Here is a 26,870-nt window from a genome sequence, read left to right as displayed (position 1 = left end):
TCTTTGTGAAATTTTTGTGACCGCAATCAATTAATTTGTAGTTTTTCCTCGGTTGGGAAAGTGCCTTTTACAGGTACTAAATAAATAAGGGAAAGCCTTAAAAACTTAATCTAATAGAAAGGTCTTTTAACTTTAACTTTCTAAGAGACTACAAATGCATGAAAATACGTATCTAAGTTGGGAAAAGGTTAAATAACAATGACATCATGTTTTGTCCTCTACATGCAATTGCAACTTTGTTTCTTATATCCCAGAGCCCTCGTCAGATGAACTCAAGAGACTGATGATGCTTCATGGGGGCACGTACGAGACCTATCTGTACCGGACCAGGGTCACACACGTGATTGCCACCAACCTTCCAGACAGCAAGGTCAAGGAGATCCGAGGTCTCAAGGTCGTCACACCGGAATGGATTACTGACAGGTTGTGGGATCATAAGTGCCTTGTTCTGGGAAAACTTGGCTAAATGCATGTGCAGAAATTGTGGTCTCAGATTGGCCTGTGAAGTCTACACATGCTTATCAGGGATCACACTTTGAAACTTTCTAACACTTTTTTTGTTGAGAAGGGTCTTCCTTTAAACAAAAATACCATACCAGCCGAAAGTGTCATACTTTATTAGCCTTTGCACACTCTGGTTTAAATAAATTTAGTATATATATTTATAATTAGAGGGCTTTTTATATTTGGGGGAAAACCCATCAACAAAACTGAGGAAGGGTAGATATATTACAAGCTAAATTAGAAATTTGGGGCAAATAGCATATTTTAAAATAAATTTTGTTGAAAAATGGGATTTTCTTTTACAAGAAGGGGTCTTTCTAAGACCTATTCTAAAGGAAAGAGAAGAAAGCCCTTTATAATTATGTTGATAATTATATCTATACAATTTTTAACCAGGTTTTCCGAAGGAAAAAACTGGTTATTAGATTGGCGAATGCGGGCGGGCTGGCTGGCTGGCGGGCTGGCGGAATAAGCTTGTCCGGGCCATAACTATGTCGTTCATTGTCAGATTTTAAAATCATTTGGCACATTTGTTCACCATCATTGGACGGTGTGTCGCGCGAAATAATTACGTCGATATCTCCAAGGTCAAGGTCACACTTTGAGTTCAAAGGTCAAAAATGGCCATAAATGAGCTTGTCCGAGCCATAACTATGTCGTTCATCTTCAGATTTTAAAATCATTTGGCACATTTGTTCACCATCATTGGACGGTGAGTCGCGCAAAATAATTACGTCAATATCTCCAAGGTCAAGGTCACACTTTGAGTTCAAAGGTCAAAATGGCCATAAATGAGCTTGTCCTGGCCATAACTATGTCATTCATTGTGAGATTTTAAAATCAGTTGGCACATTTGTTCACCATCATGGGACGGTGTGTCCCACGAAATAATCACGTCAATATCTCCAATGTCAAGGTCGCCACGACTAAAAATAGATTTAAAAAAAAAAAAAAACTTACAAAGGGGGTTAATTTTTTATGGTCATTTCAAAAGTTCAGTTTGAGTTTTCTCCCTTTATCAGAATTTTTTTTCACAATGAAAACCTGGTTTTGTGACAATTTTGTCCCTTGTTAAGATTTAAATATATGAAAAAAGATCTTACTTACTTTGGCAAGAAGATACCACTGTATATAGCTGGATTTAGTGTGATGACCAAATCAATTTTGCTAATTTATAGATTGCGTATCATCCTTTCTAATGGTAGCCATCAGTCAAAATCTGCTCAAAGTAAGGTTAGTCAGGCAGAAATGTATCATTCAACAACACTGGTCTCTGCTAAGCCCTCAATCCATTGATGGTCACTAGGGCAGGCACTTGCCAACTCATAACTGGCCTGGACAAAGTAATGTCTAAATAGAAGATGTTAAAATCAATCCCACATTGGGGATCAAACCAGGCACCTCATGTTCGCTATGTTTACAGCCTAATTATCCACATAGCCATTTTGAATTACCTGTATATTGCTGCATTTCAGCATTGCTGCTGGGAAGCTGTTATCTTACACCAAGTACCAACTGTACACTGCCCAGTCTGGTTTGCAGAAGGGTTTGCAATCATTTTCTGTGCAGATTGATGCTGAGAAAAGCATCCAGTCAACACCAAATCAGAGTAAGATTGCCTAGCAGTCAGTAGCAGGATCATTCTGGGTTTTGTACTTGAACAATTTTTAGCTCACCTGAGCTTGAAATGCTAATGCTATTATGATCCCCCTATGTCTGGTGACTGTCTGTGTGCAGTGTGCGGTTTGTGGTGGTCATCATCTCTTTAAAGCTTGTTATCAATCTTGAGGCCACATTTTTTTGTCCATCCTAATTGATTTTGTTAGACAATGTTTAGGTCAAGTTTGAATCTGAGCCACGTGTGTCAGAAAACTAGGTCACCAGGTCTCTGAGCCACATGTGTCTGAAAACTAGGTCACGAGGTTAAATCTTAGAAAAACTTGGTACTAATTTTAATGCTACATTTATGACTCAGTCTTGATGAAACTTGGTTAGAATGTTTATCAGGAGAATATTATTATCATGTTTGAAACTATGTAAAGTGGGTTAAAAACTGATAACCAGTTTATGTTTTAAACAAGCGATTGTCGGTGAACCAAAATGAGTTTTAAAGGACATCGTGGCCCCTCTTGTTGTTTTTGTGCCCCTTTCAGCAATTTGCCTGTTTGTTCTTTTTTCCATCCTTCTGTGTGTCAAACGAGGTAAATCTTAAATTTTGTATGAACTCATTAACTCCTACTGCAAAGCTTGGATACATGCACAGATGATGTGTTTGAACTTTATCAACACAACCACTTTACCTGACCTTATTTCTATCTTGACTTTTGAACATTCAGTCTAATTAAGAAAGTCCAAATACTTGTGTAATCTGAAAGTGTTTTTTTTCGTATAACATTAACCCTTTCCCACTTAGATACATTTTTTGATGTGTTTGTAGTCTCTTAGAAAGTTAAATTTAATTAAAGACCTTTCTGACTAGATTCAAATTTGAAAGGCTTCAATTAAATTCTTTATTCTAACCCTTACTGTTGAGCAGCAAACAACATAAAATCTTAACAGACTGTGAGTTACTTGCAGTCTGTTCTGGTTTTATGCTGTTTGTTCACTTTTCTTTTAAGAGGGAAGGGTTAATAATTCTTGGTACAAAGTGGTGATTATTTTTTTAACACTACTTATTAATGAATATAAAAACATTGGTATCATTTAACTAACCTCATTTTGACCAGAAGGTAAAATTTCTTTGCTAACCCAAATATATTTAACAACAAAGCTTCTTACTAAACAGTTTTTAACCAGGTTTTCTGAAGGAAAAAACTGGTTGTTAGATTGACAAATGTCAGCCAGTGGGCGGGATGGTGGGCGGGCATGCGAACAAGCTTGTCCGGGACATAACTTAGTCGTTCATTGTGATATTTTACAATCATTTGGCACATTTGTTCACCTTTATTAGACGGTGTGTCGCGCGAAAGATTTACGTCAATATCTCCAAGGTCAAGGTCACACTTTGAGTTTAAAGGTAAAAATAGCCATAAATGAGCTTGTCCGGGCCATAACTATGTCATTCATTATGACATTTTAAAATCATTTGGCACATTTGTTCTCCATCATTGGACGGTGTGTTGCGCAAAAGAAATAAGTCGACATCTCCAAGGTCAAGGTCGCCACGACTTAAAATAGAATTTGAAACAAGGGATAACTATGAACAATCAGTAACAGTGCACATTTTGAATTGTCTCCCTTTATCAGACTTTTCTTTTCAAATTGAAAACCTGTTTTTGTGACAATTTTGTCCCTTGTTATTCTTAAATCCAACAATCAGCACACCCACATCACCTGACCTCATGTTGACTTTCTTCTGGACTCAGGGGCTCCCACCAGGGGCGTATGTGTTTCTTAGAGGCAGCATCTTTTTGTGTGCATTTTATACAGGGTGGTTTTTTAGTATGGTTAATTTAATTTTCGGGAAATACATAACATATTTGCATGAAGCTGATAAATAAAATATATTTACCTTCTGTTGAATCAGTTGACAATATCTTAATGTGGAATTACACTTCAATAACATCAGTAAAGATTATTTGATGATGACTTTTTCCCATAAATTGACCCACATCGGTGCTTTTGGTTTTCTGCCAAAAAGCCCTTTTATGGAAAAAAGAAAACTACGGAATTATTTAATTTATTAAGACTAAATAGTTTTATATGATCAATATATAATTTTGCCTCTACTGACAGGTTCTGCTTTTCTTGGGGAATCCTTGACCAGACCACTGGCTAACCAGTCTAAAGGTTCTGTTCCAAGAGACCAGTCCACAGGAAGTGGCCCACTGTCGATGGCAGACACGGATGACACATCAACCAGTCTACCATGTAGAGATGACTCAGAGACACAATACTTTGAGACTGGACTTTCCCCCAAAGAGGAATTCTCTGAGAATTTGAAAGACTTTAGTGGAATGGAAACCAGTCTGCAGCATAATGGGCCAGCAGAGAATTTCCATGCAAAGGCACAGTCCAGATCCCCTGCAAAAGCTGGTGACCCAAAGTTCCTTAGCGAATATTATGGGAATTCGAGACTCCATTTTCTATCCACATGGAAAGCAGAATTCAAAGAATATATAAATGCGATTCAAAAGAAGGGAGATAATTTTCCAGGGAGGGAAAAAACTTAGGCATGTTGTGCAATCAAGGGAGGCAAACGCTTCCCAGTCTGAGCACAGCCACTTCACTTATGTGAAGAAATCTCATGAACGGTGCATTATGCATATTGACATGGATTGCTTTTTCGTTTCCGTTGGTCTTCTTAAAAGACCAGACCTTATTGGGAAGCCTGTGGCAGTGACACATTCTCTGGGTAAAGGGGCCACGGTTGATCCAAGGTCAGATCTGGGGTTTGAAAGGAGGGAGTGGGCAAAAAATGTGTCCAATCAGAAGAGAGAAAAATCTGGTTTGAATGCTAAGATGGACAGTTTAAATGAAGGTACATTTTTAGCTCGACTATTATATATGAAATATACATAGTGGAGCTATCCTACTCATCCCGGCGTCGGCGTTAGCGTTAGCGTTCCTGTTAGCGTGCAAATGTTAAAGTTTGCGTACTACCCCAAATATTTCCTATGTCCTTTGACATATTGCTTTTATATTTTGCATACTTCTTTACCAACATGACCCCAATCTATAGACAAGAGCAGACAACTGTATCAAGCATTTTGACAGAATTACGGCCCCTTTTATACATAGATAATTGGACATTTTGCTTAAATTGCCATAACTTCTTTACTTATGATCACATTTGATTCATATTTTGACAAAACAACACTTACCTGACATACCACAATACACTCCACCCGAAACCTTCTCCCATGCCCCACCCCAGAATACTCCCCCCCTTAAAAAATTTTTTTTTCCCCTTATTTTTGAAAGATCATTATTAAATGACCACACACCCACATTATACCCCCCCCTCCATGATGGTTTACGTTATACTGTCAAGCACTCAAATAGTCAAGTGCGCTGTCCTCTGACAGCTTCTTGTTGAATATTTGAAATGCAGTGTAATTTTGTGCTTAAATGAAATGTTTTATGTCAAATTGTGATTTAAAAACGTGGTAAATTTTTATGTCATCCAAAAGTTTGAGTCCCAGTTATAATTTTAGTCGTCTAAATAAGGAAAATCAAAGATCAGATGTACCATGAATTTACATTTGTCAATATTTCAAGTTGAAACTATGTTTGAGGTTGAGATCTTGCATAGTCATGATAATGGGGCCATGTGATTGTACAAAAATATAAAAGATTAGACTTTCATGTATTTTAGAGAACATGAGCTTCCCTGACCAATCAGAATCTGACACTGATGATGATGTCACTGATGATGTCACAGATGTCAGCAACTTCTCCAGGACATCTGAATCATTTCACTCCATGGCAGAATTAGCATCCTGCAGCTATGAAGCAAGAAAAGTAAGTTGATCTTTGTGTTGTCATGTCCCCCACCACTATAGTGGGGGACATATTGTGTTTGCCATGTCTGTTGGTTTGTTTGCCCAAACTTTAAACATTTTGCAATAACTTTTGCTATATTGAAGATAGCAACTTCATATTTGGCATGCATGTGTATCTCATGGAGCTGCACATTTTGAGTGGTTGAAAGATCAAGGTCAAGGTCATCCTTCAAGGTCAAAGGTCAAAAAACTATCAAAGCAGCGCAAAAGGGGACATAGTGTTTCGGACAAACACATTTCTTGTTTTTAACCATGTTTTTGATGAAATTTAAATCCTGGTTATAAGATTATGGTATTTGTGCAGGCAGCTGGATGGACTTTTAAATGTGAAATACTTAGGACCTGTGCAGGGTTAGCCAGGTGTAGGCCAATGTCACTAAGTAAAAATAATTAAATAAATCAATACCGGGTAACATAAGTTTGGATGCAAGTTTTTAACCATGTTTTCAATGAAGTTTAAATCCTGTTATAAGATTGTGGTATGTTGACAGGCAGGTGGTTGAACTGTTTTATGTGACTTAGGACCTGTTCAGGGCTAGTCAGGAGAAGGCCAAGGTCACTACTTACAAAAACTCAATAACATTGGTTTGGGTGCAAGTTTGTGGTAAGTTATCTTACATGCAGTCCTAGCATGGGATTGTATTTTGGGCCAGCGTGATTAATTTCAGGTTTACTGGTTACTTACTGTTAATTATGATAGAAAAACAGTATCTGCTTCACAATGTTAGTTACATTGAAGTTATGGTGCTGAATTGTTTTGTGTAGGTAGCATGCTAAACATTTAACACATATCTTAAATTCAACACGAAATTGAGGTCATTATCTTGAAAATGGGGTTTAAAACAGCTTAAAGACTTGCTGAACCTTTCACTTAGCTAAGACTTACTTATATGATATGAACATGTCTCAGTATTAATCAATTATCACAGGTGTAAAATGCCATATAGCAAAGCTTGGTATTTGAATAAATAACAAAAAATCATAGCACGATCACAAGAAAGTATCATATGAAATGGCTGTGATGAGCATTGTGCTCAATGTATATATTGTTGATTCTTGCATATGTCAGATGCTTTACAGCATTTTGCATCAATTTTAACCCCTTCCCACTCAGAGGCAAAGTGAAAATGGTTACGTGCAAACAGCATAAAACCAGAACAGCCTGCGAGTAACTCACAGTCTGGTCAGGTTTTATGCTTATAGTGCTGCTCATCGGTATCTAAAGTTTGGAAATGAAACCTTTATAACTTGAATCTTGTAAGAAAGGTTTTCAATTACATCAGGGCTCACACTGGGCTAAAATTTTAGGGAGAAGTGACTTCTCCCAGGACACTGATTAAGGGAGAAGTGAGGAGACTCTAGGGAGAAGTGGAGAGACTCTAACACAAGGGTTTGCATGTAGGACGTTACAGCACACATGTGTGTGTATCACATTATTGAAGTATACCACAGTAGTACACATAATTATATTTCTTTTATGTATCTTAATTTTTCTAGCAGTTCTAATTAACCAAGTAATAATAGACACGACAGATAAATAACTAAAATTTTACTAGCTCTATATTCAATCCATTTTGATGTAAAAATCATATTATACAGACTAAAGTATTTCAAAGATAATGTTTATGAAGCAGTAGATAACATAAGCTTAATAAAACTGTCAGACCAGATAAATATTTGTGTTTAAAATATGACATTAAACATATGCTTTCTTAATAATTATTTGTTATTTTTTATAGTCTTTCCAATGGCAATTTCATGTGAATACAATTTGAAATATGATAAACCACACCGTCCGCAACACCCCATCTGTATTCTTCATTCTATTTGTTCTTTAAAGAACTCCGAAATTAAATTATAATAAACGCAAAATAATGTATCCGAAAACGACAGTCCGAAAAATTGTACGCGTTACGCACATGAAACAAATTGTGCATATCGTTTGACAGCAAAATATGAAAATAGGAAACCTAGCAAATACGTAGTCAATATACAATTTAATTGACATATTGCTTTACAATAGCATAGTTTGTGGGTTAAAAACAACTTAACTATCACGTTTTATTTCAAACGATAATCGACAGAAAGGTGTAACATCATCGAAATAGATCTAATTATTTAATTATCATCCTTTTGTTAATTCAGATCGATAGTCGGTAGAAATGTAAAGTGATCAAGTTAGAAATAATTTTTTTATTGTTTGGCTCCTTTTTATTTGTTTATCTTTAAATACGAAGTTTGCCATCGGTCGCTATAGTGTACTCCTATAAATATGAGGTCGGTTTACGTCTAATTATTTGGACTAGCTATAGTGGTTGCAGACGACAATATCAACTGTGTATTTCCAAGTATACAGTGTCTGCGCATGAATGACCCAATATAATGTGTGAGTGAACTCAATGTTGATTGGCCAGCTACCATGTGACTTGAATGCTGACTTGACCAATATCGATCGCCGATTAGATAAGTTCGGAGGTTGGGAGAATCGGGGCAGGGTTTACCTCAAATTACATGTCGCTCAATTGTGACACGCTCTGGGCTGGGACAGTGTGTATTGGAAAATTGAGTCAGACCTTGACATCGAGAAAACCGGATGTAAACAAATTCCGATAAGAGGGAGACTGGAAGTCGCTTTTTATGTACAATTTCTTAATTTCTTAACTTTACGCACATGCATTATGCCCAGTTTTATCAGAACAAGACACAATATGTGAGCCTTATGGGAAATGGGGCTTAATGCATTTGAGTACGTTTTTGCCCAGATAAGCCTGTGCAGTGTAATCAGATACGACACTTTCTGCTTTTATTGTGAGTTTTTTCATGTAAAGCAAGTGTATTAAAAAAGAAATCAGGCAGAAAGTTTCATCCCTGATTATCTTGTGTCTATTGCACAGGTCTATCTTGGACAATAGTTTGTGCACATGAATTAAGCCCAGTTTTTTCCACAGCAAGGCTTGCTCATATGCAAAGAATCATGTCTATTAGAAATATGCTGTGACAGCTGTACAAATTTGTCTCTAGGCTGGTGTGAAAAACGGCATGTTCATGGGACGGGCTAGACAGTTGTGCCCAGACCTGGTCACCATTCCGTATGACTTTGAGGGCTACAATACAGTCTCCAGAGTGCTGTACGACACTGTGGCTAGGTACATGCAGATGGAAAACATAATGAACTATTGAGAATTATTTGTCAGACAATTGATACTGAAATTTCACTCTTCTATCAAATATTTTATCTTAAAAATAAAGTTTAAAAAGGGTATATTTTTGAGTCTGCACAGATAATCTGGGATGACACTTTTCGCACAAGCAATATGCCTAGTTTTTCAAGATTGCCGCACAAATCCATTCCAGTTTTACCCACGACATTGAGGCGGTGAGCTGTGATGAGATGTTGGTCGACTGCACTGACGTTCTGGCCGACACAGGGGCCATGCCTCTTGAGTTTGCTGCAATGGTCAGGGAAGAAATCTACAAGAAAACTGGCTGCTGTGCATCCGCTGGGCTGGGTAGGGCGCATGTTGTTTCAGACTGTAGGGCTTGTATTTATTTTTTTATTTGCAACTTATTAAACATTTACCACTCCGATGTATGTATACGTATTTTCATGCATTTGTAATCCCTCAGAAAGATATTTGAATTGAATACCTTTCTTACTTGATTTAAGATTTTAAGGCTTTATCTGCAACCTTAGATACTGATGAGCAGCAAACAGCATTAAACCTTACCAGACTGCGAGTTACTCGCAGGCTGTTCTGATTTTATAATTTTTGCACATAGCCCTTTTCACTTTGCTTCTGAGAAGAAAAGGGTTAAATAGGTTTTCAATAGAGCTCAATATACTGGTTATAAAATCTGGTAATGACAGCAAGGTTGGCATGCAGCATCAAACAGGTTGTTTCCGGTCTAATTCACTTAAGTATGCAATCACAAATTGGATATACATATTTAGGAGCTTATTTGGGGCCAGTCAAGTCAAAGTCAATGTCCCTCTAAATAGAAGAATTGTTTCCAGTCAATAACTTAAGTTAAGAAGGACGTATACGGTCACACTGTTTTCGAGCTTATACAAAAATGGTTTCCAATCAATAACTTGAGTTATGAGAGGACGTATAGATCGCACTGTTTTCCGCTTAATACAAAAATGGTTTCCAATCAATAACATGAGTTATGAGAGGACGTATAGATCGCACTGTTTTCCGCTTAATACAAAAATGGTTTCCAATCAATAAATTGAGTTATAAGAGGACGTATAGATCGCACTGTTTTCCGCTTAATACAAAAATGGTTTCCAATCAATAACTTGAGTTATGAGAGGATGTATCGATCGCTCTATTTCACTCTTAATACAAAAATGGTTTCCAATCAATTACTTGAGTTATGAGAGGACGTATATATCACACTGTTTTCCGTTAATACACCAATGGTTTCCAATCAATAACTTGAGTTATGAGAGGACATATAAATCACACTGTTTTCAGCTTAATAAAAAAATGGTTTCCAATCAATTAATTGAGTTATGAGAGGACGCTTCGATCACACTGTTTTCCGCTAATACAAAAATGGTTTCCAATCAATAACTTGAGTTATGAGAGGACGTATTGACCGCACTGTTTCCCGCTTAATACAAAAATGGTTTCCAATCAAAAACTTGAGTTGTGAAAGGACATATAGAGTGCACTGTTTTCTGCTTAATACAAAAATGGTTTCCAATCAATAACTTGAGTTATGCTAGGACGTATTGATCGCACTGTTTTCCGCTTAATACAAAAATGGTTTCCAATCAAAAACTTGAGTTATGAGAGGACGTATAGATCGCACTGTTTTCCGTTGATACACAAATGGTTTCCAATCAATAACTTGAGTTATGAGAGGACATTTAGAGCGCACTGTTTTCTGCTTAATACAAAAATGGTTTCCAATCAATAACTTGAGTTATGAGAGGACGTACAGATCACACTGTTTTCCACTTAATACAAAAATGGTTTCCAATCAATAACTTGAGTTATGAGAGGACGTATAGATCGCACTGTTTTCCGTTGATACACAAATAGTTTCAAATCAATAACTTGGGTTATGAGAGGATGTATCGATCGCACTATTTCCCGCTTAATACAAAAATGGTTTCCAATCAATAACTTGAGTTATGAGAGAACGTATAGATCACACTGTTTTCTGTTAATACACCAATGGTTTCCAATCAATAACTTGAGTTATGAGAGGACATATAGATCACACTTTCCGCTTAATACAAAAATGGTTTCCAATCAATAAATTGAGTTATGCTAGGACGTATCGATCGCACTGTTTTCCGCTAATACAAAAATGGTTTCCAATCAATTACTTGAGTTATGAGAGGATGTATAGATCACACTGTTTTCTGCTAATACACAAATGCTTTCCAATCAATAACTTGAGTTATGAGAGGACGTATTGATCGCACTGTTTCACGCTTAATACAAAAATGGTTTCCAATCAGTAACTTGAGTTATGAGAGGACGTATAGATCACACTGTTTTCCCCTAATACACAAATGGTTTCCAATCAATAACTTGAGTAATTAGAGGATGTATCGATCGCAATGTTGTCCGCTTAATACAAAAATGGTTTCAAATCAATAACTTGAGTTATGAGAGGACGTATAGATCACACTGTTTTCCGCTTAATACAAAAATGGTTTCAAATCAATTACTTGAGTTATGAGAGGACGTATAGATCACACTGTTTTCCGCTTAATACAAAAATGGTTTCCAATCAATAACATGAGTTATGAGAGGACGTACAGATCACACTGTTTTCCGCTTAATACAAATTTGGTTTCCAATCAATAACTTGAGTTATGATTGAGTTATTCTGTTACACTGTGGTCTTACATCTTTTCATTATCGCGGTGTGTGTTTTCACAATTTTGGGAATGGGGCAGGGTCCCTTTGAATTGGGATAATTTTTGGCATTTTGACTAAAATTGGGAAATTAGTGTTTTTGCTGTTTTTCAAAAAACATTTTAAATTGAGAATAGAAGTGTTTTCAGTATTAATTTTACTAAGATTGAACTTATATGGCTTGGTGGGAGATGAACAAAATGTTGAAAGGATTTTAATATGTTTTGAAAAGATTAATTGGGAATTTTAAGGTCTCATTTGGGAAAAACGAAAAACAACACTCAGTCTGTATGATTATTTCAGCCAAGCTTTATATAAGTCCCAATTTGCAGGTTCAAGCATCCTGTTAGCCAGGCTGGCCACTCGTAAGGCCAAGCCCAATGGTCAGTTTCACTTGACCCCTGCCCTTGTGGGAGAGTACATCAAGGACCAATCAGTCAGGGACATCCCAGGTATCAGTTCTTTACATTGTTTCTTGTTCTGAGAAAACTGGGCTTAATTCATGTGCGTAAAGTGTTGTCCCAGATTAGCCTGTGCAGTCCGCACAGATCGCGGTGGTGTAGTGGATGAGGTGTCCGCCTAGCTATCGGGAGTTCGTGGGTTGCTCCCCACTCGGGGAGCGTTCTCATTATCTCCTCCATAGACACCTAGTACTGGTTCTTCCCAGGAAACGGACTCGATAATGTCCCTCTGCCTATAATGCTCTAAAGGGCGCTTGGCAGTATATATATATATATATAGATAGATAGACACTTTCCGCTTTAATGGTATTTTTAGTTTCAATGAAGTCCCTCCTTACCGAAAATCAAGTTTAGGTGGAAAGTGTTGTCCCTGATTAGCCTGTGCAGACTGCACAGGCTAATCTGGGACGACACTTTACGCACATGCATTATGACCAGCTTTCACAGAACAAGACACCATTATTTTAGTCTTGTTCTTTGAAAACTTGGCTTAATGCATTAGTTTATTGAAGTCTGCACAGGCTAATTGTCGACAACAACTTTTATGCTCACCCCAAAAATTTGGGGGGGGAGCATATAGACACCGCTTTGTCTGTCTGTGTGTGTGCGTCCGTCCGTCCGTGCACAATTTTTGTCTGGGCTATTTCTCAGCAATTAATGACCGAATTTCAATTAAACTTTATGGGAAGCTTCACTACCAAGAGGAGATGTGCATATTATCAGCCGGTTCTGGTCCGATGATTTTTCACAGAGTTATGTCCCTTTGAAATTTTCTATAAAATGTACATATAATGCAATTCTTGCCCCCCCCCCCCCCAAACTACTTTTCCTTTCATCTGATTATATAGTGCAATATGGTGACAAAAAAAACTTTGGGGAGCATCACCCGTCTCCGACGGTTTCTTTTTTGTTATATTTGGTTTAAAGGAAGTCTCAACGTTGTGACAATCCATTGGAGGCAGAAAATGTCTTCCCTGATTAGCCTGTGTGTATTGAAATAGGATAAAACTTTACATACATGCAAGCCCATTTGTTTTCTAGAATAAGGCTCATTTGATTAGAAAACTTATCTTAGTCAGAATATAATTTTTCAGCAAATGAAGTAAATGAGTGTTAAATATATTGTCCAAAGTAATATTTGAATATTTTTTTATACAAATGTATAGCAAAATCAATTTCTCAATCATAATGTGTATATATATGTAATTCGAATGATTTAAGTGAGCAAATGAATATGAATATTTTATTTCCTACACCAGTACGTTCTTTATAACATTGATATGACCATTTAAACAAAATTGTTGAAATTTTACATTTTGTTGTGGTTTGTTATCTTTTTATGAGAACAGGTTGAGCCAGTATATGTGGGTGGGATGGAGAAGGGGGTTGTAGCGTAGTTTCATGTCCTGGTGTGTTTCCAGATTAACTCCTCTCAACTGTACATTCAGGTGTGGGTTGGTCGCTAGCCAGGAGATTTGAGGCGATGAAAGTGACAACCTGCGGAGACTTGCAGAGGTTCAGTCTTGATGCTCTTCAAAAGGACTTTGGCCCCAAAACCGGTCAATCGCTGTTCAAGTATTGCAGAGGTCAGGATGACCGACCAATCAAAATTGAGCAGCAGAGGAAGTCTGTATCGGCAGAAGTGAATTATGGGATCAGATTTACCACGGTAATTTTTGTGTGAATTATTAATTCAATTAGTATTCAATTATGCATTCAATTAGTAATGTGGCTTTAGTCTTTTATTGAGTTGAATACACATTCATATTGCCTTCTTTGCTAGCTTTGTTAGGTTAGTTTTATAAAGACTAGGTTTGCATGCCAATAATTAGCAGAAGATTATTGGCCTAGAAAGTCCAGACACTACCTATAAGCTCCACTTTCGGAAAACGGGGCTATATGCGTATGCATAAAGTGTCCTCTAAGATTAGCTTGTGCATTCATTACAGGCTAATCTACTCTTTCTTCCCAACTGGATTCTCGCTTAGAAGAGACTTTTAACATGATAACTATAATAAAAGAGGAAAGAGAAGTCCCTGATAAGTCTGTGCAGAAGCTAAACTGGGACGAAACTTTATACAAATGCATTAACCCCTGTGTTCCCCTGAGTGCTGCATATATCTTATTCAACTCATTACCACTGAGATACGTTTTTTCATGCATTTGTTGTCCCTTTGAAATGGACCTTTCTTACTAGATTAAAGTTCTAAAGGCTTTGTCTCCAACCCTGATGAGCAGCATACAGCATCAAACCTTAACAGACTGCCAGTTACTTACAGGCTGTTCTGGTTTAATTCTGTTTGCACATTGCCATTTTCACTTTGCTTCTGAATGGGAAAGGGTTATATATAACAGAGTGCTGAGGCAGAGAAGTTCATGCAGGATCTATCTGAGGAAGTTACCTCTAGACTGCGCAACATTCGCATGAAGGGGAAGACAATCACCCTAAAACTCATGGTGCGGAGGCCTGACGCCCCAAAGGAGACATCAAAGTTCATGGGTAAAAATCATCATTAGGCCTTCTATTTTTTGTCTGAATATAAGAAATTCACCCTTTCAAACTCAGAGGCAAATGGAAAATAGCTATGTGCAAACAGCATCAAAACAGAACAGCTTGCAGTCTGTTCAGGTTTAATGCTGTTTGCTGCTCATCAGTATCTAAGGGTTCGAAATGAAGCCTTTAAAACTTGAATCTAGTAAGAAAGGTCTTCAATGAAATTTTATTTTGTAAGGGACTACAAACAAGTCAAAATACGTATCTCAGTGGTAAAAGGTTAATTATGGTAAATTTTAGTTATGCCATCAAATGTCAGTGTTTAAAAAAAATGTATTTGGTGATGGTTTGGTTAAGAGAGGCAACATATTTTGTTTATATTGAACCATTTGTAGAATTATATGTTGGGCTCAAATTGTGGAGATATGATATGGCTTGTATATTTGCAGAAAGATATTTATGTGAAAAAGTACCTCAACTTGTATTTATCTGACACACATTTGTGAGGAAAAAACATTCTATTCAACTGATAATATTTCTTTTGGATACCATTAGTTCACTCATTTCAAAATAAAACCAATAAATAAAACTTAGTATTCATGTATATCAACGTGCATTTCATCCAAAATACCAAAAAAGCACACATTTCTGCTGGGACTTGGCTAGATTTTATCATACTCTCCGAGTAAAAATAAAAAAATGTGTCTGTTTTTTTTCTGAACACCAGGACATGGAATTTGTAACAACATATCCAAGTCTATCACATTACCCCTGGCAACAGATGATGCCAAGATTGTCACCAAAGAATCTTTGGGACTGCTCAAGCAGCAGAAAGTGGCACCAGAGGACCTTAGGGGGGTAAGTTATTGCTATTGAAACATTATCAACATAAGGGATAGATCTATGAAGGAATAGTAAGGTTTGAGTCCTGTTCCTTTTTGCTTTCAAACCTTCCCCCACCTCCCACCTCCTGCTACCTCTCTAGTCAAGTAAACACAAAAAAATGTGAATTTTGAATGAATTGTTGCAAACATATATTGACAAATGAACGGCTTCGCAAAAAACTCAAGAAGTGTTTGATCAAGATATCGGATCATCCAAATGATTAGAACATGTCACCAGACTGGTATTGCTTTCCAGTCAGCATCTTTTAACCCATATATGCCTAGCGTCTAGAAAAAAGGCCTTGGCAAACAGTGTAGATCCAGATTAGACGCCGCATGATGGGGCGTCTCATCAGGGTCTGCGCTATTTGCTTAAATGAATTTCTGTAAAAATATTCTAAATATAGAAATAAATATACAAGACATCCCTAATTTTTGAAATAAATTGATCCAATTTAGAAGAATGGGTGAGTCCACTAGGCAAAAAAGGGTTAAGCAGCATCCTTTACTTTTTGTGATCCTAGATCTTCCCACACAACATCTAAATATAAATAATCATGCATGTTTGCGGAGGTAGTTGAAAATATTAACGGATTTGGGTTTTAAAAAAAAGTGTGATTATGCATGCAGTATGTTAAATTTTACTTATTGTATAGTTAGGCTTCGTCACCAGTGGTATAATTGTTCTTTAATATCACACAATGTAGAAAATACTAAAAAGAATTGTTTGTGCAACAAAATTTAAATAATGATAGATTTATAAGCAGTTTTATGCAAAAATAGGTCTAATGCATTATGCTGCCTGCATATCTGTAGACCAACCTGCACAATCGCCAGTCTGGTCAGGAGCTACCACTTATGAGACCACTAAACCTAGCATGAGTCGATAATGGACATGCGTGCTACAGACCTATCATGGCTGATGCATAGGCTGTTCTTGAGCGATGCTGGCTGCATATGACATAAGACCCATTTTCACATGACAATATTTATTATTTAAGCTTCCAAATTTACCATGAAATGCATCAATGTATCGTTCATTCCGCACAGATTGGGATACAGATTAATAAGTTGGAGCCAGTCAGTATGGGCATGTCTGGAAAGTCCACATCCACTACTAGCATTCTAAACTTCACCGTGAACAAGGCGCTAGCTAGTGACACTACCTTGGCTGCCTTCAATACCAGCCGAGTCCAGGGGGACATGAAGTCACCTGGTAAAGCAGCCAGCATTAAAGGGAAAGAGAATGTAACGCACAGCAGTCATATAGGTGGAGTGAGTTATTGTGTTGATATTCAGCAAAATTATGAAGGTGTTAAGAGTAACGGTGTTAAATTTGTGACAAGTCCTGAAGAAGATTTCGGGAAAAGCCGCAGTGCTATTGGGCAAGTTTTACCTGGGAATAACACAAAAACTGAGGATTTTGACTTTAATCATGTTTACAACGTATTAAAAAATAAATCTGCTGATGTAATAAACACTTTTGCAAATGACCAGAAAAATGATGAGAACTCTATAAAAGAAGCCTTAAATAAGGATGATGCCTGGTATGCCAATTCAGAAGACGAGGATTTGTTCAACTCACCAGAGCAGAATTCAGAAGATAGGCTCAGACTCCAGCACTCGCCTCAGGCATACAGTGTGCCAGAGAGCTCTGTGCTGACAGAGTTGGGCAGGTGAGCTTCTCATGTAGTGTTTGATGATTGAATCATAAGTATACCCATGCAAACCAAGTTTGAGAGAGGATATCATGTCATCACTTTCTTTGTTGGTCCATCCTTTTGGCATTAAATGTTGTGTGTGGAGCAAAGTATCTGCACATTACTCAAGGGATTATATTGGAAATTTCAAAACTGTCATCACCATCAAGTGTTGATTAGCAAGGTATTTGTATTGTGCCCAGTAATCCACTCATTTCTGAGTTTTTTGTCCTGGAACATGGCTGACTAAGTGAGGGGTATTTAGTATTGGCCCTGGAACATGACTGTCAAAGTGGTGAGGGGTATTTAGGTAATTTGCCCTGGAACATGGCTGACAAAGTAGTGAGGGGTATTTAGGTAATTTGCCCCGGAACATGGCTGACAAAGTAGTGAGGGGTATTTAGTTTATTTGCCCTGGAACATGGCTGACAAGTGATGAGGGATATTTAGTTTATTTACCCTGGAACATGGCTGACAAAGTGAGGGGTATTTGTCATGTCTGTGACAAAGCTCAAGTCTGTCTTTTATGTGTATTCCCATTGCGATGATACTAATGCAAAGGCATAAAGAGGTACCCCTGTCAGTATGTTAGTCTATTTGAATGTTTGTATGGGACATTTTGTGTCCTGTTTATTACCAGGGTACTTTGTTGCCTGTTTCAATATTAATCAGCATAAATGATCATGATATCAAGACAGCGTGTTGAGTGCTACAACCCTCTTTAGCTTCAAGGTAAGGTCACTGTGGATTCTTAGTGTTTGCTTATTCCTTATATGTAAATGTTTTATTGAAGTTGAACATACATGCTTGTTTTGGGGCTCATGAATTTGTCTTGCATTATGGGATTTCAAAATAAATTGTTTCAAATGATCATCATATCAAGGAAAGGTGTCAGATGCAACAGCCATGTTGCTCACACTTAAATGTCAAGGTCCCAGTGGAGACTCGTTTCTCTGTCCAGTGAAATATTGCAGGGGCATCCATACCCTTTCACTTTTCTAATATTTTTTTAATTTTTATGTCCTTTGACCTTAGTCAGTTTCAAACTTGACATTAGAATATTGTTGAACAAAAGTGAACATCATTTTAAAATTATTGTTTGATATTGAAAACATGTTTTTAGAAAGTTAATTTATTGAATCTTTTCTCTGCCATTTATTTGTTCCACAAGTACTAATTTTCTTTATACCACCTTAGAAGATGTCATGTATGTTTGTACAGGAGGCAGACTGACCAGGATATGTTACCTCCTTTACCCTGTCTCCCTGAAGTGAACACACCAGAAAGTGGCAAGAAATCATCAAGGACAGTGACAAGGCAGTCCAGATTATCACCAGTAGTGGATTTCTTCCCTTCTCCCTCTCAGGTTAGGCAACTCAATTACTCAAATCTGTTTGGGCCTTGCCTTGGGAAAACGGGTTTTAATGATGTTTATATACAGATAATGGAATTTTTTTATGAAACTGAAACAACCTCCTTATTTTTTTTGATTTATAGAAAAGCAATGGGGATTTTTTTTTAATTGCCAAGATTGGGAAAGTACTGGTACTTTATGAAAATAGCTTATCTTCAAATGCATTGTTGCTTTTAATATGAAGTATTGCTATTTTTGTTCTTAAAAAGTTATTACCCTTTGTCAAGTTGGAATTTCTTTAACATCATTTGTATATGTTTTTTTGTCATTTCTGTGAAAAGCTGTAGTTAAAAAGTTGTGTTGCATTATTAACAGGTTGACCAAGATGTTTTGAATGAGCTTCCAGTAGAGATACGACAACAGATTGAGAAGGAAATCGCTAGCAGAAAGAAGACCTCATCTAAATGTACACTCAGACGATCCCAAGAACAAGGTAGCTCCAGATTGCAACAGGATCAAGATCAAAGAAGTGCTCTTTTTCCTCACTTTGAAAGTGACGATGGTCTAGATGCTGAAGATCTGATTGCATATCAGCATTCTAAAGGTGGTAATTCTGAACCACCAAAGGGAGGTTACCTGTCACCAGCTAAGGGCAGCAAATCTACTAGAAATAGGTCAAACTCTGGGGATCCAATTGTGGCTCTTCCTTCACCCTCCCAGGTGAGTTGATAAAATAAAGATTGTAAAACAAACTGTGACATTTTATATTGCATCAATTTATTATGCTTTTTCCTCTCTTATCAGAACAATTCACATATATAATTTATTAAATGTGAACATCTCATATTAGTTTCACAACGCTGTAACAAATATTAGTAAGACCTCCACAATAAATGACACACTTTTAGATTTTTCTTTTAAAGCCCCTCAGAATCAAAATAATATTTCTTAAATAAACTTAATTCATAAATAAATCCATTTTCCTAATAGCAATAGACACCATTTTAATGCTAGATGTGGAATGGTAACATAGATTTAACGAGATACAAAATGCTTGTTTTTATTTTTTGTGTGACATTAAGCAGATGGTCAGTTCCCACTTATATTCAATGATCTAATCAGAATAAAGTCCACGAGGAATGTTCATTATTAAAAAAATTGATGTCATTGCCAATATAAAATTAAACTGCATGTTGATAAATTTAATCGTCAATAGCCAAATAATTAAATCAAGTAATGTGGGACTGTATTTATTAGCCATTACAATGGAATGGGTACCCCACATTTAAAAACAGTAGCAAAACAAATGGACGTGAGTACAATCATTATATATGATCATTATGTACGACCATTTTGCAGCTAGATCCCAGTTGTCTGGATGCTTTGCCAGAGAGTCTCCAAGCAGAGCTGAGAGAGGCATACGCCAGACAGAATGCTCATGGAAATCTAACAAACAGGGGAGGTAACCAACACCAGTCTCCAACTAAGGGAGTTAACTTTCTCAGCCTTAGACAAGCATCACCCACAACTTCTCCAAATAAGAGGTAATTAAGGCATTAATAGTGAAAGTTTGGCTAATTTGTTAGTTTTAACATTTCTGTTTGGCAGACAGCATAATAAATCATGAAATAGATTGGACAATAAGAATGAAATTATCATCAGTTTCTTTCCATGATGTTGACTCAAGAAGTTTATCTTTTAAAAAGTTATCATGAAATAATGTTCCTGATTGGCTAATTTAAACCTGTCAAAAAGAAGGTAAAGAATACCTTTCTCAGGAGTTAGTTTTTAAATATTCATTCAACATGTCTGTTCTGTTTAGGTCCCCAAACAAGAGAAGTCCTCAGTTCAAAATACCTAGGGGTAGACCTGCAGGACGGGGCAGAAAAAAGGGAACCCGCTCAAAGAAAACACTGTTCAGGGACCAAAAAAGGGGCCAGTCAATCAAGGCAACTAGGCATTTTTTACTATTACAATCATTAAACTTAAATTGAATTATTCATAGCCAAAAGCACCTTCCAATAAAATTTATGAAGACTATTGTTTTATGATGTGTTTATGTCTGCACATGTTAAATTAAGTTATTATAAATAAATAAAATTTTCCATAAATGAATATTAAGATTTAAAAAATGTATATTAGACAAACCATTTATAAACTCAGGCCGCTCCTCATCAATATGGTTTATTGTTTTGCACCTGTCTCCCGTGAATTGTCGGTTAGTAAACCATTGAACCCTTTCCCACTCAGAAGCAAAGTGAAAATGGTTATGTGCAAACAGCATAAAATCAGAACAACCTGTGAGAAACTCTCAGTCTGTTCAGGTTTTATGCTGTTTGCTGCTCATCAGTATCTAAGGGTTTGAAATGAAGCCCTTAAAACTTGAATCTACATGTAGTAAGAAAAGTATTTAATTAAATGCAACTTTCTGAGGGACTACAAGTGTTTCAAACTATGTATCTAAGTGGTAAAATGTTAAATGTCAGTTTCCATTTTGATCTACAATAATTTAACTTAACTTATATTATCGAATACTCAGGAAAGAATGAATGTTTTGAGGTCAGCAGGTAAAGCTAACAGGAAATTAGTTTTTACAAGAAAGGGTATGCTTTGACCATAATCATAGAATTGTTATTGTTTAATATTTCATAAAACAGGAAGAGGTCAAAGTTCAAGGTCATTAGCTTTTAAAATGATAACTATTTTCTCCATGATTGACCTTGTAAAATATGCTGGAAATGTTGGAAATGCTTTCACCTATGACAAGACAGACAGACAGACAGAGACACTTTATTCAGACTTATACAAAAGTACATCGTCTTAATATACACATTATTTTCTGTTTAGTCAGCAGTTGTTAAATATGTGTTGATAAATCAGAGCCAAAAGTAAGTGATTAATCAAATAATCATGACATATAATGTGTATTTTTATTTTATCAAATACCTTTTAATTGATTGTATGTTTGTTTATTTTGCTGAACACAGTTCTAAACTTGATTAAAACATGGATTAAATTTGCAGAGTTTGTCATATAAGACATTAAATTAGGAGATTTTGAAAGCCTTATTAAAATAAACATACACACCAAATCTATTCATTATTGAACCTGTTCTTGGAAATATTGCCTTTATGCATGTGTTCAGTGTGACTAAGAACATGTGCATTCTCTTCAGAGAGAAGAATCAAGTGCAAGGTCTGATGCCACTACTGTTGAAGTTCTGGAAACAGATGTGATTCAAATAGATGATTTCAAGGATGAGATGACAGTGATTACCGGTACAGACATCGGTGGTAAGTCCTAAATGGCTTTTCGTTTATTTTATATCACTGAAAAATTGGCAAGTGCTTTTTAGCTCACTTGATTGCTCAGGTGAGCTTTTGTGACCGGTCTCTGTCCGTTGTCCGTCCGCCCGTCGTCCGTCCATCCACATTTGTTCGTAAACACTCTAGAGGCCACATTTATTGTCCGATCTTCATGAAACTTGGTCAGAAGATTTGTCCCAATGATATCTCGATCGAGTTAGAAACTGGGTCATGCTGGGTCAAAAACTAGGTCACTAGGTCAAAAAAAAGAAAAACCTTGTAAACACTGTAGAAGTCACATTTCATGCCCAATCTTCATGTAACTGTGTCAAATGTTTGCCTTAATGATATGTTGGTTGAGTTCAAAAGTGGTTCGGGTCCGTTGAAAAACATGGCCGCCACTGGGCGGGGCAGTTTTCCTTATTGGGCTATAGAAAAACCATGTAAACACTCTAGAAGTCACAAGTTTTGCCCAATCATCATGAAAGTTGGTCAAAACATTGGTTTTATTGATATCTCGAACGAGCTCTAAAATGGTCCAGATCGGTGAAAAAACATGGCCGCCAGGGGGGTTGGGCAGTTTTCCTTATGTGACTAGAGAGAAACCTTGTCATCGAACACTTTTTTCTAGTCACATTTTTTGCCTAAATCATTGTGAAACTTAGTCAATACATTGGTTTTATTGATTTCTTGAACAAGTTGGAAAATGGCTCAGATCGGTGAAACACACTTTTAAGCTCACCTGATTGCTCAGGTGAGGTTTTAGGATTGGTCTTTGTCCGCCGTCCGTAAACACTCTAGCATTCACATTTCTCAAGCATTCTTTATCAAGATCTCCGTCAAGTTTGATAATAAGCAAAATCAATTAATTAATGCCATAATTATTGCCCTTAGATTGTTCAAATTTTCATTTTTATTAAACAAAATCCTTGTAAACACTCTAGAGGTCACAATTTTGTTTAAGATTTTATGAATCTTGGTCATAATATATATTTTTGTAAGCAAATTTTGATGTTTGGTAAGGGGGGGCAACTCAAAATATAGGTAACCAGGTCAAATCTTACAAAACACTCCATACGCCAGTGTTTTGGTTCAATAATGATGAAACTTGACCAGGATGTTTGTCTGGACAATATCTAGGTAAAGTATGACATTGGTAAAGATTGAATAAACCGACTCCTCTCAGGTGAGCGAACTAGGGCCATCTTGGCCCTCTTGTTGAAATATCTATCTATCTAAATTAATAAAACTAATATATGGCAAATTTTAAAATTTAACAACTGGGGTTGCTATAATTTATCTTGATAATATCTGATTTTGGATCGTATATGGATCGTCTGGGGTCAAAAATTAGGTCACCGGGCCAATGCTAGTAAAACCTTGTGTAGATGAAAGAGGTCACAGTTTTCATCATGTCTTAATGAAATTTTGTCAGAATGCATTAATTGATGAAATCTTGCGTGGGATTTATATGGGTCTGATAGAATTTAAGTTGACTGTTGATGTAGCAAGCTTAGTCAGGTGAGCGATTCAGGGCCATCATGGCCCTCTTGTTTTGATTTACATGCCAACCAATTGAATAAAGATCAACATGGTTTAGTAGTAGATCTAGAAAGTATGAAGTAACTGTAAACAAACAAAACATGTTTCCTCTCCCATATATATAGAGAATACTCGGCTCGTGGTTCAGATTTTCTAAGCCTCGCAAAATAAACTTTGCTTTATTCGGCACCGACCTAGTATTCGATTTATCCCATCAATTTTCTTAGTCGTAAATTATTTCTTTAAAATTAGAATAGGAAAATCGAACTACACGGAAAATCCCAAAGTTATTTTAAGCAAACATTGTTTCATTATTTTAATAGTGCCGAGCTTAATACATTACAAAAAGATCAGTAACTAACCTGTTTTTCAGTTTATCATACCTCTACGTCCCCGATTTTTAAGAAATAATGAAAAAAAACACACTAAACAACTGCAGCTTTAGCGTGAAAGAACATGCATTGTGTCGTATGACGTGTTTATAATGACGTCACGAGTACGCGCACTTAATATTTGTAAATAATGTTTCCTTGCTTTTTGAGTTGCATTATGTGTTAAAAATATATTACATCTTGGTATCAAATCGTTTGTTTTGTTGAATCTGATTCGATTTTACTAAAAATGATTACTTTATAGTTGATTCCGAGTAATATGACCATTCTCCGCTGCGCGTGACAGCTATATTTCAGCACTGCCGAAATAGAGGAAAAATTATTCCAAAGTGGTTTATTTCGACAATGCACGTCTGATGGTGGGATAAAATGGGAACACCTTGACAGTTGTTCCTGTGGCCATTAGGCAGCTTCAAGGTGGACCATGTCTACTTGCTTAACACAAATACCTAAAATCGCAACATCACGAAACTTGGTGATAATATTTGTGGGCATATAATCTAAAACCATTTCAATTATCAGATTTTCTTGAGTGCCTCTGAATTATCGATCTTCAACTGTAATAAAATGTGCAATTAACCTTCTCCGCTCTCTTACTCAAAAAGTATTAATCAGGACATCCGTAAACTTGGTGACAATTTTTTTGGCATGGTATATGGGTCTTAGGCACTTTTGAACTGTAGCCCTGCTTTATCCAAAATTTGCCTGTTGTACCTAACTCTAATAGAATTTATTGAATCATCATCAAACTTTGCTGCAATGTTGTTTTTGTGCATAATATTTAGTCAAAATTTGATAATCAGCTGACCACTGAAGCGCACTTCTGAAATGTTGCTGATAAAATGTGCAAAAATAACCCTTACCTTTGATATTTTTTACAAGTTGTTTATTTTTAGATGCCGAGGCTACCAGGGCTTCTACATCTAGTACAAGTGGCCCCATGGACTCTGTAGAGACAATAACTGATGTCAGCAGAGACAGTGCATCTGTTGGTGTGAACCTGTGTGGGGCTGTGTCCATACATAATGTGAGAATACTTCTGAGGGTATGTACTCCAAGCAAGAGATGACTCGTTAGTTCATGCTTTGATAATTAAACTAGCCTTGTTCTGGACAAACTGGGCTAAATGCATTTGGTTGAAATGTCATCTCAGAATAGCCTATGCAGTCCACTTATTGCTTTTATAGAATTTTTTGCCAAAAGGAAGTTTCTTCTTAAAAAGATCTATTGTAGGTTGAAAGGGTAGTCACTGAACAGCTTACGCTGACTGCACAGGCTTACTTTAAAGTACATGATGTATTTGGTCACATAATATAACTGAATGTATATTACTGTTGAACTTCTTGTTCTGGCATAACTCTACTTCAGGAATGGATCTCATCCACGCCCGCCCCACAGGCAGAAGATGAAGAGGTCCTTATCAGCTACCTACAGGACCTTGTCATGGACAAGAATCTAGAGCAGGTGGACCTTGTGTTGAAGTTCATGGCCAGGTTTGTATAAGTACCATTACTATTTCTACAGTATATTTAGAAATACACATGTATTGCTCTTTGTTTATTCTCTAATTTAGGATATTAAGATGAATTTTATAGATATTCAGAAGCATTTTGGGTACTGGTAATCGCAGAATGATAGAACTATAAGTAACACTCTTTAGTGTTTTCTGAGTTATTGCTATTAATATTGTATATTTCTTGTATTTTAATTGTGTTGATAATTACTCAAAAAGTAGTAAAGGAATATAAAACTTCATAAACATGAGCTGTCACCATAGGATGACTTATGCCCCCAAAAAACGCTTTTTCGAAACTTTAATGCGGACCCTAAGATCAAGGTCAATGGGGTTAAAATTTGTGTGCGTATAGAAAGGCCTTGTCCATATACACATGCATACCAAATATGAAGGTTTCATCTGAAGCGACGTAGAAGTTATGAGCATTTTTCGAAACCTAAACGCAAAGTGTGACGGAAAGACAGACGGACAGTGCGATCACTATATGCCCACCTTTGGGGGCATACAAATATTTAAGCATTTGATGAGTGTCGAGTACAAGAATCATAACTCTTTGTATATGTATGAATTTAAATAGTGACTATTGTTTAATTTTCTCCTGCTAAGTTTTAAATTGACTGTGATGTAAATGTATATATTAAAAGAAGATGAAGATTGCTCTGTTTTTCAAGAACTTGATACAATTAGAAATTAGACTATTTTCCCCAACTGTTAAGGTCAAGAACATCCTTTTAGGTAAAAACAATTCTTTGAAGGCATTCAACATTTACTATAACAGCACATATATTTTAAATTGCATACATATGTAGGCATCATTTATCGTGTTCAAGATCCATTTCATACAGTTGGGATTGCTTTTTCAACAAGCATACGTAAGGTTTTGTATTTATTCACATTTCATGCAAGGTGTAATACCTGTTTCTTTGCCTTGTCTGTATATATCTCATTTGAAAAAACCAGGGTGGTATATTATTATCATATATTTCATTTCATTTGAATATTTTCAGGAACTTAAAGCAACAGGAGAATGACAACTGGTTAACATCACTTCATCGAATTTTCACTCAAACACAGGCATTGGTTTTCCATCTCTATGGAAGCCGACTTGCATCAATCAGCGTATAGGACATTGGTAATCCACATTTACAAAGTCTGTGTAAAATATTTAACAAGGACAATAGCTGTAAAGGACATCATCGTAAAACATCAGCCAACTTGTATTAAGAAACATATAACCTCTGCAGAAAATATGGTGTACTGAATTTATTGAGTTGTTAAATATCTGTGATATGTATGAAAGTACGGTGTTGTTGTAATAAACTAAAAAAATAG

At 36.4% G+C, this 26,870-nt stretch overlaps 1 protein-coding gene across 1 annotated transcript; it reads left to right on the top strand.

The window, feature by feature from the left end:
• Positions 1-257: 257 nt before the first annotated feature.
• Positions 258-26,870, top strand: LOC127831714 (DNA repair protein REV1-like). The gene is given in 20 exon segments (XM_052356748.1): positions 258-423; positions 1,980-2,113; positions 4,240-4,667; positions 4,669-4,984; positions 5,822-5,967; positions 9,030-9,154; positions 9,363-9,517; positions 12,223-12,342; positions 13,800-14,020; positions 14,707-14,851; positions 15,573-15,703; positions 16,780-17,405; positions 18,651-18,795; positions 19,159-19,503; positions 20,143-20,327; positions 20,606-20,732; positions 21,959-22,076; positions 24,919-25,067; positions 25,391-25,515; positions 26,546-26,870. Coding segments are annotated over 20 exon segments (3,999 nt in total). The 5' UTR covers positions 258-283; the 3' UTR covers positions 26,664-26,870.

This window comes from Dreissena polymorpha, chromosome 5, assembly GCF_020536995.1.
Source record: "Dreissena polymorpha isolate Duluth1 chromosome 5, UMN_Dpol_1.0, whole genome shotgun sequence".
Lineage (NCBI taxonomy): Eukaryota > Metazoa > Mollusca > Bivalvia > Myida > Dreissenidae > Dreissena > Dreissena polymorpha.
This window is presented reverse-complemented; position numbering and strand designations above follow the sequence as displayed.